Source organism: Colossoma macropomum, unplaced genomic scaffold (genome assembly GCF_904425465.1).
Source record: "Colossoma macropomum unplaced genomic scaffold, Colossoma_macropomum, whole genome shotgun sequence".
NCBI lineage: Eukaryota > Metazoa > Chordata > Actinopteri > Characiformes > Serrasalmidae > Colossoma > Colossoma macropomum.
Genome location: NW_023494791.1, coordinates 22,421,981 through 22,434,514, shown reverse-complemented (window position 1 = coordinate 22,434,514; position 12,534 = coordinate 22,421,981). Strand labels below are relative to the sequence as shown.

At 41.0% G+C, this 12,534-nt stretch overlaps 1 protein-coding gene across 2 annotated transcripts in view; it reads left to right on the top strand.

Moving 5' to 3' along the window:
• khdrbs2 (KH domain containing, RNA binding, signal transduction associated 2) overlaps nucleotides 1-12,534 on the top strand; it is an 88,814-nt gene that overhangs the window by 25,146 nt on the left and 51,134 nt on the right. For both annotated transcript variants that reach the window (XM_036574432.1, XM_036574431.1), the window contains exon 3: nucleotides 12,248-12,364. In XM_036574432.1, coding sequence (XP_036430325.1) covers nucleotides 12,248-12,364 — 117 coding nt within the window. The remainder of the gene's footprint in view (nucleotides 1-12,247; nucleotides 12,365-12,534) is intronic.

Below are 12,534 nucleotides of genomic sequence, written 5' to 3'. Positions count from 1 at the left end.
AGGCTTATCTGGGAGGATGTAATTAATCCTAGTTGGAGGACTATTCTTTGCGTGTGTGTTGGTGCTAAATGAGGCAGTCTCTCCGGAACAGCATCTGTGCTGTGATTCAGTCTGGGCTGGAGTTGATCTGACTTTCTTTGATGTTCTCATTAAAGTAGGTTGACTTAAATTCACATATTTGCATGAAAGAGTCTAGCCTATTTAATTCCTCTCCATTCTCCTACTTTGCCGTGTCGTAGGCCTGTTTGTCTGGTCGGAACATGGCCCAATTTACTCAAACTTGTAAATGGTGGGTCTGAATGTACTTGCCCCATTTTATACAATGCATATTCTGACCCATTTACACTTTTAATTTAGCATCAAATCTCAAACATTTGCAAAAATAAATAGAATATAAATTACATATAATAATATATAATGAGCCTTGAGCTGAAATCTCAAATCCAGAACCAGTAATATGTGGTCAGTAGTTCAGACTGTGTTGAATATATTGTGTATCTGTGATACTGTGCTGAGGCAGTCAACAAAATCAACTTCTTATTTGAAATCACACAATATTTCCACAGAATAGTTTCATTACTTTCACAAGGAAATGACATATGAGTATGATTACAGCGGCAGTAGTGGCAGGTTTTTATGATAATGAACAAAAGCCATGGCAGTCGTGCCCACAGGCTTCTGGTAGAAAGACTGACAGGGGCATTGAAAAGCTCTCTCTATATGCAGAGAAGTCTGCCATGTTTTTTTCCTGAGTTGATATAATGACGCATCAGCATATTCTATGCCTCTTTAGTTTTCCTGAATCTGTTATGCGGAGTCATTTTTTTTAAATTACACAGAATCAGATGCACAGTGCTCAGCAAAAATGACAATGTAGGAGAGAGTGATGTTGGCTCGTGTTTTTTTTATGCATATGAGCCACATGCCCTAAAACACATACCATTAAAATGCGTGCTACAAACAGCACTATTATTTGTAACCATTTATATAAAATATAAATTGTTTATCTATAAATTACTTTAGCAAATGCATCATTTCACCAAGAAAAATAAACCCTGAGGTTGTTTGTGAAATGTGCAGCACAGCACAAAGAGCATTTTTCCTTTGTTCTTGCTTAGACCTGTCCTTATGGGTCTGTATGCATTCCATTATAACATCACACAACCATGCAGAGTTCTTTTCTTTGCTGTTTGTTATCTGTATGCTTATGAATAGCTAGGTGCATGATATGCCGTGACTGGGCCGGCGAGGCACAGCCAGCGGCCTGAGAGAAATATGGTTCCTGCTGACACACAACGTAGATGTCTGCGAGCAGATTCAAGCCAAGAGAGTATCTCACGCACACACTGTAGGCTGGTTGGACAAATGAATGGGAGTGCCTGCGCTGCTATCTAGTAATGTGAGAGATATGGTCACCATGGAAACCCCTGTATTAAGATTTAGAAGAGGCATTTGGACAATCCATCAAAGGGGCGTTTTTGCACATCAGAGTATTTCTGCAAACTTGTTTTATGACTGCCGGTGGTCTTTACCCTACACAGGATGATGTGGCTTTGATCAAAGACATTAGAAAGAGGATGAATGGGATATGTGTGCAGAAATCGAGATCTACTTATAGACTAATGCTTTGGGTTTGTGTGGCTGTGAAAAGTGTCCAGGCTCAATATCCAATTGCTTTGAACGCTCTTAAAAATAAAGGTTCCAAGATGTTTGGCTTGGATTTACAGTTCTATGAGAAACCTTTAATTGGAACCAAACCTCTACATTATGTGGAGATTCTATAGATTTTAAGGGGTAGATTTACTAAGACAGGCGCTAATTACCGACAGTCTATTGGCACTTTGCGCTGGTGGGGATGGTCAGTTTAACAGGGTATCTACTAAGATGGTCTATAGAAATGAACACAGGTGCAATTTCATAACTAATATATGAACAGCACATTATAACCACATTTGACTTATGATCACAAACAATTGCAGGAAGGCTAGTGGCAAAAATAAGATGAGCTTTTCTCAAGTGTTAAACAGCACGCGGTCTGTATTTACTATCAGCTTTGGTAAATCTGAGAAGGTGCTTTATTATAACAGTCTCCTCCCAGTATTGACCTTTTTTGAGAGCTTCTTGTGTCTATTTAGTAATAGCCACTTTTTGGGGCCAAACTGGAGTTTGCGACAGTGCAAAACTAGTAAATCTGCCCCTAAGATTCTTTGCACGCATGCATTTCACTGATAAAAAAGGTTCTTTAAAGGGCCAATCATTGAAATGTTTCTGAGGGAGCAAGAAGTGGTTCTTCTATTGTATCGCTCCAAAGAATCCTTTGTAGCATGTTTCTTTTAGAGTGAATATAATGAAAGATTTTGACTGAAACTGATCTTGTCTGCCTCTATACCATAGTTAGAAGCAGCCAGTGTTCAGTGCACCGCACGCTGACGATCCAAAGCAGCACAGAGTTTAGGGAGAAGAGAAAAACCATGCCATCACTCACAGTGCTCCGTGGGGACGGAGCATAAAACTGACAAACAGGTGTCCGGCAACAATTGCGGGGGGAGAGAAAAACTTGCATCATCAGCAGCTGGATCAAGGCAGTTGCTGCACTGCAGAAATTTAAGGCTGCCATCTAGATTGTCACAGTTTGCTAGCTCTATTCAGACACATCCTGCTGCTTAGAAAGGCACCTAGAACCTTGAGGGAGAGATTTAGAACCTTGAGCTTCAGCAGAACCGTAGTGGTAATTGGGGCGACGGCAAGTGAGTCAGAGGTCTACATGAGCCAGGATAATAGTATGGATCTGAACATGATTCATAGCTCAGGGGAAGATATAAGCAGCAGGTATTCATTACATGCTATAATAAAATTAATCAGATTATCAGCAATAATTACTAGCTTTACATGACACCATGTAGGGATGCCATGGTTACCAGCTGGTATGCCACATTATAAAGCTCAATGCTAATCCAATTCAAAGGTAGTAATTCTGACAACCATATATGATTACTCACTTCTTAATTTGTGAAGGTAGACGTAAATAAACCACTGCTATAAATTCACTGAAAAGCATATATTTTAACAATACTGTGATAATACTGAAACCCATGATAACTTTAGGCCTCTGATGTAATCACTGAAAGAATAAAAGATATCTTGGAACATGAAATGATCTTAAATCTGGTTAAGACATTTAATCTAGTGAAACTGCCTTATTCCGTTGGTCATGGTATTATATTATGATTAGAGTAATTTTAAAAAGTTGTAGAGCAAAAAAAGTTTTTATTAGTTTTATTTCAGTGCACAACTCCTATTTACATTCATTCTACATTCAGAACCATTAGCCTACTGTGTTTGCACACACAGTGGAATTAGACCTCCGCATTTAACCCATTCGTGCAGTGAAACACCCGTATACATGCAGCCCTATCCACAGCACCCGGGGAGCAATTGGGGGTTAGGTGCCCCCAGAGTGCACTTCAGTCACGTACTGTCAGCTGAGAGGATCGAACCGGCAACCTTCCACTCACAAGGCTGGTTCCCTAACCTCCAGCCCACGACTGCCCCTCAAGTTGTATTTGTTGAGTTTGACATATTGGAAAAAACATAAACATAAAATACAAAATGTGCCATAACATTTGCCCAGGCCACATTTCATGTTGTATTTGTCCAATATGTTAAATTCAATAAACAGTAATTGTGCATTAAAATGTGCAGAAGCATGTTCTTTGTAAAGGATGTGTTAGCTTAATTTCGCTTAGAAAATCAGCAAAACATGTAATTTTACCAGGGGTGCTTGTAAGATATATTATTTAGTAGATTTAGTTGTAATGTTTATTTAACAAATATAATTAAATAAAATAAAAATTAAACAACAAAATTACAGTTGAAGTTAGCACATTGTATGGCTAATCTGGTTTCAGTGAATGCAGTCTTTCAACCCTGCGTCTTGTAAGTCTGTTTTGCCACTTATTGTGAGCGTTATTCACTAGAAGCATGCACAAAGCACTCTTGGAGTGTTTTCAATCGAGCAAACACAGCATCGTGGAAACTTTCTGCTCTGCGGGCTGTGTTGCCCCACTTCTGTTGCAGTTAAAAGTCATGTAGTTTAAAGCTAAATGCATGGAGAGAATCAAAATGAGGAACTGGCAGTAGACTACAACCAATCTCTCGCACCCACCTTTCCTAGACTGACAACCTAACGACTGACTACCAGCTTCAGCACCAGTGGTAACCACTTAAATTTCTAGCACTGTTTCTAGCACAGTTTCACAGACGTCCCCAAAATAGCACCATTGCTGCATTTTTGTGATAACTGAGCAGATGTTTCTAACCTTACTAACAAGTTACAGTAGCCACAGAAGCATTTTCCAATATGGCGGTATGGGATTTCCCTCTGTAGCTCTTCACCTGAAGAAACGCACCTAATCAAACATGCAGTAGCATCTTTGCATGTTGTCCTCATAGACTCTGGGCTTATCAGTTTTCAGTTATTGTGACCTTAACACACAGAGGTTTCAGCTTGCTCTGTACACCAGAATAATCCTATTGTTGTTTCACTGTAGAAATCCTTGGTCCCAAAGGAAGACCAACCTAGTCAAAGGTGTTTAACATAGATAAGCCTGCGAGTGGAGCCCAGCGGCACACCAAGAGAGAGAACCAGAGTTTAAGCAGCTGTATCTTCTTTATGAATTAGGGGCTGCTTGAGGGAGTAGCCTCCAATTCCCAATAAAGTTGTTTATTTGAATAGGAACGCAGGCTCAGATAATGTGACTCGTTTGTGACGTACAGTGGTTCGATTCAGGGGACGGCTGTGGAGAAGCACCGAGCTCATGGCAGTTTCAGGTTATGGCAGCACAGTTCTGCAGCAGTTACGTGTAAAGTGAGCAGCCAAGGAGGTTGTGAATTAATAGGTGACCTATCTAATGAGTGTGTCCATCAGGCCCTGTTTTTTTACTGCATTATCATCATGCAGATTGCAAATAAACCATTCCCAATTTAACAAGGTGAAATTGAAATGGAATTACATTAATTATTTCTTTTAATTGAGTAATCTTGGCAGTCGTAAACAAATCTTTTTTGATTCTTTGCCCTTTCTTAAGTGCTCTGTGCTCTGAGGGTTGCATAGTTCTGGCTTCCTTCATGCACTAAAGCCTACTTTCTGTAGAAGCGTGGAAGCCGTAGGTTGGGAGGAAGTAGGCTGGCTGTTTCTCATCTGTATGGATAAGGGTCCTTAAAGGTGTCAGCCTCCTGACTCGGCGATGGTCTTAATGTGCTGTTTGTTTACCCAACATCTGTGCTGTCGGCCCCCGAGTGCAGAGCTCAGTGTGGGTGCAGTAATGCAGGAGATCCATCAACACATTCTCCTTAGGCGCTGCGCAACGCTGCTGCCTTTTTTTAGAGCTGCGCTGAGCATATCCTCCAACAAAATGCATGATGTGGGCTTTGTTTTTTAACATAAAATTTTATGCCCATTCCATTCAGTTTCCTAATTGCTGCCATTGTAATCTGATTGCTTTGTTTACAGTTGGAATCAAATCTGTTTCTAATCCGTTCCATCTGATGTCTCATAGCATAAGAAATATGACCTTGAATCTGAAATTAGCTACTATTAACAATATCTAAATATTATTTATGTACACAGACGTTCCGTTTGACCTTCAAATCACTGCACTCAAGAGAGATGTATTAATGACCTTACATATACTAATATGAAGGTCACTGCATTGAATACAACATGTAAAACTGTGTTTCCATTACAGATATTCTGTGTTTTATGCATTGCACAGGAAAAAAGTCCCTCTGTCTGCCTACCTTTCATCTTCTTAAATTTGGATGTCATATTGCCTGGCTAAGCTACAGTGATTTCAAAGCGTTGCAGTTTATTTATAGAGGGCATGAGGGCGTCTTCAACAGAGGAGCACTAATGAGACAAATCTGTAAGCAGCCTTCACATGTGGCCATAACTCAGGTGTGTAGAAATAGAAATTCATATCCCGATTCCTCCAATAATCTTCCTCAAAGCTCTTCAGCTTCCTCTGAAGCTCACTCTAATATAGGATGAGTGTTGTCAGAGCACTTCCTTTTTCAATTTTTCTTTCTCTCTGTCCCTTTGTCTCTTTTGCTTTTTATTTCTGTTCTACTTTCTCTCTCCCTCGCTCTCACCTTCTGTCTGTCGCAAGGCTTCCCAGTATCAGTGACTAATATATTATTTACCAACATATGGAATAATTTAATTATTATTAGCAGTTTAAAGTCAGTGTTTACAAATGATAATTTAATGTCTGATTTTAGCTCACGCACTATGGCATGCGCCCATCCCCCGGGCCCCGATGGCGGCCAAGAGCCGGCAGGAAGGCGAGGCCCAAACTCCAAGCGAGGACGAAGCCCCGTAAGGAGAGGTGAACCGCGAGTGAGTTTGGGCCCTGCCTTCCTGCCAGCTCTCGCGGCTGTCATTCGGGCAAGGGGGACGGGCGTATGCCATACATACTGTAGTCACTGGTAATGGGCATTTACATTGTTGACAACTTACTCAAATGGATAACATAATGCATAACACCCTCAGCCCGCACACAGACGATTGAACATTTTATTGTCCGTCCTGGAGAACAAGGCTAAAAACATACTTAATGCAAGTACAAGAATGCAAACGCTTTAAGCTACACAGATAAGATTTTGTGCTACGCTGTTCTAAAGTGTGTCACTTTGCAATACACAACGCATTCTGAGCACTGCAGCAAGCGGCACTATAGTGACAGCCAAGCCTGGCTAATCTGTCTTGTACTGCCAGTGTGCTGGGACACTGTGCAAACTGTAAACAAAAACAGAATGCAACGATGTGCAAATCATTTAAACCCTGTATTTAATTGAAAATAGCAGAAAGAATTTGTAGCCCGAATAACAGAATTATGTATGCCTGTATACATTGTATTTCCAACTAACAAGCACACCTTAGTAACACAGACCATTCAGGTGTTGCTTTTTGGTGTGAAAGGATCCATTTTTTATGGTATAGCCAGATTAAAGATTTTTATCATTCAATATTGCCCTGAAGGTTTGTTGCTGGGATCGCTGAACATCACTGTACTATATCAGTGCTCATGTTGAAAGCTGCAGCTGTGCTTTTGATTATTGTGTTTTCTAAATGAGTTACTGCTTGTAAAGAATGAACTTGTGGTGGCTGCTGTCGTGGAAACTGGTGATAAGCTCAACGGAACATCACTTCCTTCACAAATTCTTTCTTCCACTTGACTCTTTCCACTCAAACTTTCTAATTCTTTTTTTGTTTTCACCATCGTTATTCAGTTCTTTTTTATTGTCAACATTGCCGTCAGCAGTAAAAACACATTTTAATAACCCAGCCATTGCAGCAGGCTAGGAAGAAATGCGAGTTCTTGAAAGAGATTTGCACTTGCTTTTGTGATGGAAGCATTGACATTGCAGTTGGCTTATTCCAACAGAATCTGTTTTGATGCAGCCTATTTTGTGTCTGACCAAACAGGATGGATCTCGCGTGGGAAGGTTAAAAGTAGTCCTTTTGTTAATCATGTTGGATATTTGTGAATGTGTGAAAATAGTTCTGGAGGTTTGTAAAAAGGGATAAAACACAAAAAACCTTGAAGACAAGTGACCACTTGAGCCACAAGCTCTGCATTTTAGTGATCAAAATGTGAAATGTGGCCAGGGGCACCAGGCAATAGGCAACGTTGATCTCTGATTGTGGCTAATGTAAGACCCTGTTATCCGGTACTTTGGTTTGTCCTCTATAGTCCTCTTGCAGTCTGGGTGGTTTTAACCTCCGCAGTACTGTTAGTGGCCTAGTTGTGCTGTACCAGTAAGAGTGCTTGGGCAAGACTCCTAAAGTCTTACATTCTACATTCCACACATCCTACCACTGTGTACCAAGTGGCTGCTAATTTATTTATAAACTATTTGCATATAATAATGTAGTCATTGCTATGTTAAATTAATCATCCATTAGAGTTTTAACCACTTACACTCATATCACATCAAATATGGATTATAGAGTGAACAGGCTTTAAAATTAAGATTATTTAGCAGTAATATCTGCATCAGCCATAATGAGGTGTTAATTATCAGTTGCCATACCATCCAGAAATCAGAACTTCCAAATTGGCATCCCTAGTCTGTCTGTCTCATTGTCTCTCTTACTTTCTTTTTTCTTTTTCTTTTTTTTCTTTTTCATTTTTTCTTCCTTTTTTTATCTTTCTCTTCATTTTCTCTCTCTGTGTCTCTCCTCTGTGTTTCTGTCTTTCTATATCTCTCTATCATTTTATCAAACTATCTATCTCTCAGCTCATTAGCTCCTCCTCAGTCTCAGCAGGGTTGTATCCTCCTCTTAACGCCACTGTACTGTATCCTGCCACTGTCAGAGCTCCTCAGTGCTAAAGTCTGTGTCCACTGACTCACTCTAGCCAGCTCCTCTCTGCTGCCAGTCCTGTAGCGCTCACAGGCTGCAGCTCAGATCCGGCTCGGAGGAGCGGCTGGGCCTCTGCAGCAGCGCAGCTGTTTCAGCTGGCAGGGCCAGACTCGCCTCATCCGTGGATCTTATCTGGCCCCGTGCATCCCGGCAAGGGTGCAGCATTTCACCCTCCAACTCAAACAGAGGCAAAATGCCTAGCCACTATTTGGGATAATAGTGGCTAGGCCGCGCTCCACGCCAAATGTGAATAGTGCACCATCGGCTATGGAGTTTGAAATGGTATCGTTTTTTTTTTTTCTTGAAATCTTATCGGTATAATAATAAAGGTGGATCATGCTGTACAGTAAGACTGGTTTAGCATCAGGCATGATAAAAAATAGAATGAAAAAAGAACAGATAACCTGTCTTTACTGAAGTTTTTCATAACAAGCACTGATGGTATAGATGCACAGGGAGGACAGGTGTACTAAAAAAAGCTCACCGCAGAGGTGTTTTTTCATGGTAGATATATGCACATTTTTTCTCCACATGGAAAATACTTGTCTCACTCTAGTCTGATATATTCGTAAATATAGAAGCATCATTTGCATTAAGTCTGTCAGGAGTGGGTCACAAGAAGTGGAGGAAAATAGAACAGCTGTCCTAGGAGAGCTGTAATCCAAAATAAAATCCAGTAAACTAAAGTACAGGTGCTCTCGCTGCCATTGATTTTGGCAGCCAACGAGTCTTGTTTAAGAAAGTTCACAATATATTGTGACAGTTCGAGCAAGCAGAGGCTAATGAACTGTACATTTTCCATTTAAGTAGTTATCCTCCGTCCTATTCGGACAAATCCGCAGTGCTGTGATCCGGCTGAATCTCTGATGTGTCGAGTGTCATACTTAATTAACTGCTAGGAAATATCCCTATTAGACAAACCATCCCCTTGTCACAGTGCTAAAGTGCGTCTGGCCTGGACTCTGATGTGGCATAAATGGAAGGCTACGTGGTCCCTGTCCCTGGGCCCTGAAAAGACTCTGTGAGTACTTTGAGAGAAAAAAAATCAATGTGGTCTGCATCAGAGAGAATCCAGCAAAGGTGAAGGTCCCTGTCACAAAGCCTCAAGTGTGAAAACTCATTTGTTCAGGCAGCTCTGCGCATTCACAGCTCGGTCCAGTAGGTCGTAATAAGCAGAGGTATGGCCAAATCTCTCATTGGTTATCAATAAATCCACATCGTGCTGTTGACTCTTTCTCTAGCCCTTCTTCTGTCGTCTGATATGGTCTGATATGACCTATTGATGTGCGATCATTTTATGCTAATGCTTCTCCCATCATGCCATGCACACACCTTGCGAAGTGTCAGCTCCATCATCTTGGTCGTGTCACTGTTGCACCAGCGTCACCGTCCGCGCCCATCATTCTTCAGCCTGCCAGCCAGCCTGCCGCTGCTGGGGACTGCAGGGGATGGCTTGCGTCGTTTCAAACCTCATTTAACACTGAACCGTGCCCCCTAATAAAGCCCAAATTGCCCACCGTGGAGCTGGAGAGTGGCTCCAGACATTCATTAGCTTAATGAAAACAGGCCACTCCACTGCTGCCGCCCAGCGAGCGCCTTCGCTCCGCAGCCGAGGCAGCCATCTGCTCGAGGGCTCCTGGCCAACTGCGGAGAATTCCCGTTATATCCACACCGCAGGAGGATGGGCAGACAGCTCCAAAGCCTCCAGCTTTAACGCTTGGAAAAGAACATTCCTGTAGACGCAGTGCAATACTGCAGCAGAATTAAATGGCCAGTGGTGGAAAGAGTAATGAAATCCTTAGTGAATTAGAGTAGTGCTGCAGTGATAATTCACTTGATTCATAATCTGTGATAATTCACAGGTAAAAGGATTAATGAAGAGAAATGCTCAAGTAATAGCAAATTAGTACTTTTTTTGAAAAAATTACTCATATAATTAAGCTACTTTGAATTACTTTAAGTTAGGATTTGCCTTGCAGAAAGAAAGTGTAATGCTCTAATGGCACTTTTAGCTAAACCTAACCTATTACCTTAAATGTAAAATTACATTAGCTAAATTGGCTAGCTAACATGCACTTACAGTAGAAAATAAGCAATAGCTTTATGTTTAGTTAAAGAGGTGTCAAAACACTATTAAGTTGCATAAATGTCTTGAATTGAGCCAAAAATAATACATCTTTGAATACTTGATTCAAATAAATTAAAATATAAGTAAGATTACTTTGATTGAATTATTCCACAAAACGTACCATTACAGGGAAATATGTACACAGGTTTCTGTAATGAGAGTAGTGGTAATTAGTTGCTTTCCACCTCAGTAAATGGAGTGGACCTCCCAAATGGTGTCCCACTCTGTCATGTGGAACCGCACTCGTTTTCAGGGGTCTCTAGGCAGATGTGGTGAGAATTCAGTCTTGTTCTGTAAGTCATCTCCCTCCCTATGTGCAGCTGTTCTGGCTTCAGTGGTTTCCAGCCATGTGCTAGGCAGGGTATGTCAACATGTGTTATGGCCAACTGTTTCATCCTGACTGCCGCGTGTCAGCTAACCTTTGAAAATATTTGAAGGGCAAGCTCACTTCTCTTAGCAAAGTCTGTCGCCCAGCAGAGCAGAAAAGAATAGTAAACAAGCTCAGACAGTGTTCTGAAATAATGACAGAATCACTCATGAACAAATGCGTGCTGCTGGAACAGCCTAGCCTTCAAGGTACTGCCATTCACAGTTGACATTCTAGAAGGATACTGTATGTTTTAAATATTTGCTGTGTATACTGATGTTTTATGTCGCTTTTATAGTTCCTTTCCACTTTTTTAACAACAGTATTTTCTGAAATTCTCAAATAAATAACAAAAAGAACTCTCGAAGTCTGTGTATTCAGAGCAATCTAGTGTTAAGTGTTTACGGAAATGCATTTTAGAAGAATAAATCTGCAGAGCAGGGTAACATTTTAGAAGACAATACAATGAAAAAGCAACACTGAAGTGGAGCAAAGAAACAACAAGAAGAAAACATTCTTCATTATTACATTGATTTCTCAGACTTTCCTGAATGTGTGACATGTGCGCCAGGGTTGAAATCAATGTTGAACTAACACTTAGAGTGTTAATTTGACTTCATTAAAGATGGGTAACTTTCATGGTATAGAATACCCTGGGGAAAGTGGCTTGATTTTATATTGTATGTAGTAAACTTCAAGTCTGTTAGGAATGACAGTAAGATTATGCGACTAGTTCATAGAGGCAAAGGGAGACGAGAGGGGGAAAAAAGGAGCGCTGAGTAACTGGTCTCAATGACTTCTTGACCACTGTGTGGCTGAAATGGTAGATGTTGCCCCAAGGCAATCACTTGATAGCTCATCATCTGCACAGTATTACCCGAATCCCCATTGGAGATAAACTCATTATGTTACGCCTCATTCAAGTGTAGACCTCTGGATCACTCCAAGGATCTTTATTGGCATCTGCACATGTTCTAATATCTCTGAGAGCAGCAGAGGCCCACCGCTGACCCTGAACATCGATTAGACAGATGACTGACTGCGGTCCCTCCAGATAGAGGCGCACGCTCCGACATGCAGGTTTCGAAGGTGCACAAACCTGCCTGTGATCAGCGATACACATTTGATAGATGGATGCATCAGATATTCGATTCATTTTGAAAGCCGTTCTTTTCAGTTGATTTGTTTGGGTTAGGCTGTATCTGGCTTTGTCCACGATGAGGAGAAAAAAAAAAAGCTGTGGATGTTTTTTATTGACTGTGAGGTAAGAGAACTGTCAAGCAGCACGAGAGACCAATGGTATTGCCTTTTCTCTTCTCCATTACAGTTTAATTTTGTTGGGAAACTGCTGGGGCCCCGGGGCAATTCCATGAAAAGATTACAAGAGGAAACGGGAGCAAAGATGTCCATCCTTGGCAAAGGCTCAATGAGGGATAAAGGCAAGGTAGGATGACAGTCTTGTTTTTGCTCTTGGTTGCACTGTCTGAAATATGCGTGGCATTTGGTCGCCAACCAATATCACATTCACTTTAAATTATTGCAGGTCAGTTTATGTAATTAATCAAATTAACATGATGCATGTAACTGAACTACAGTGGGATTTACTGAACTAAT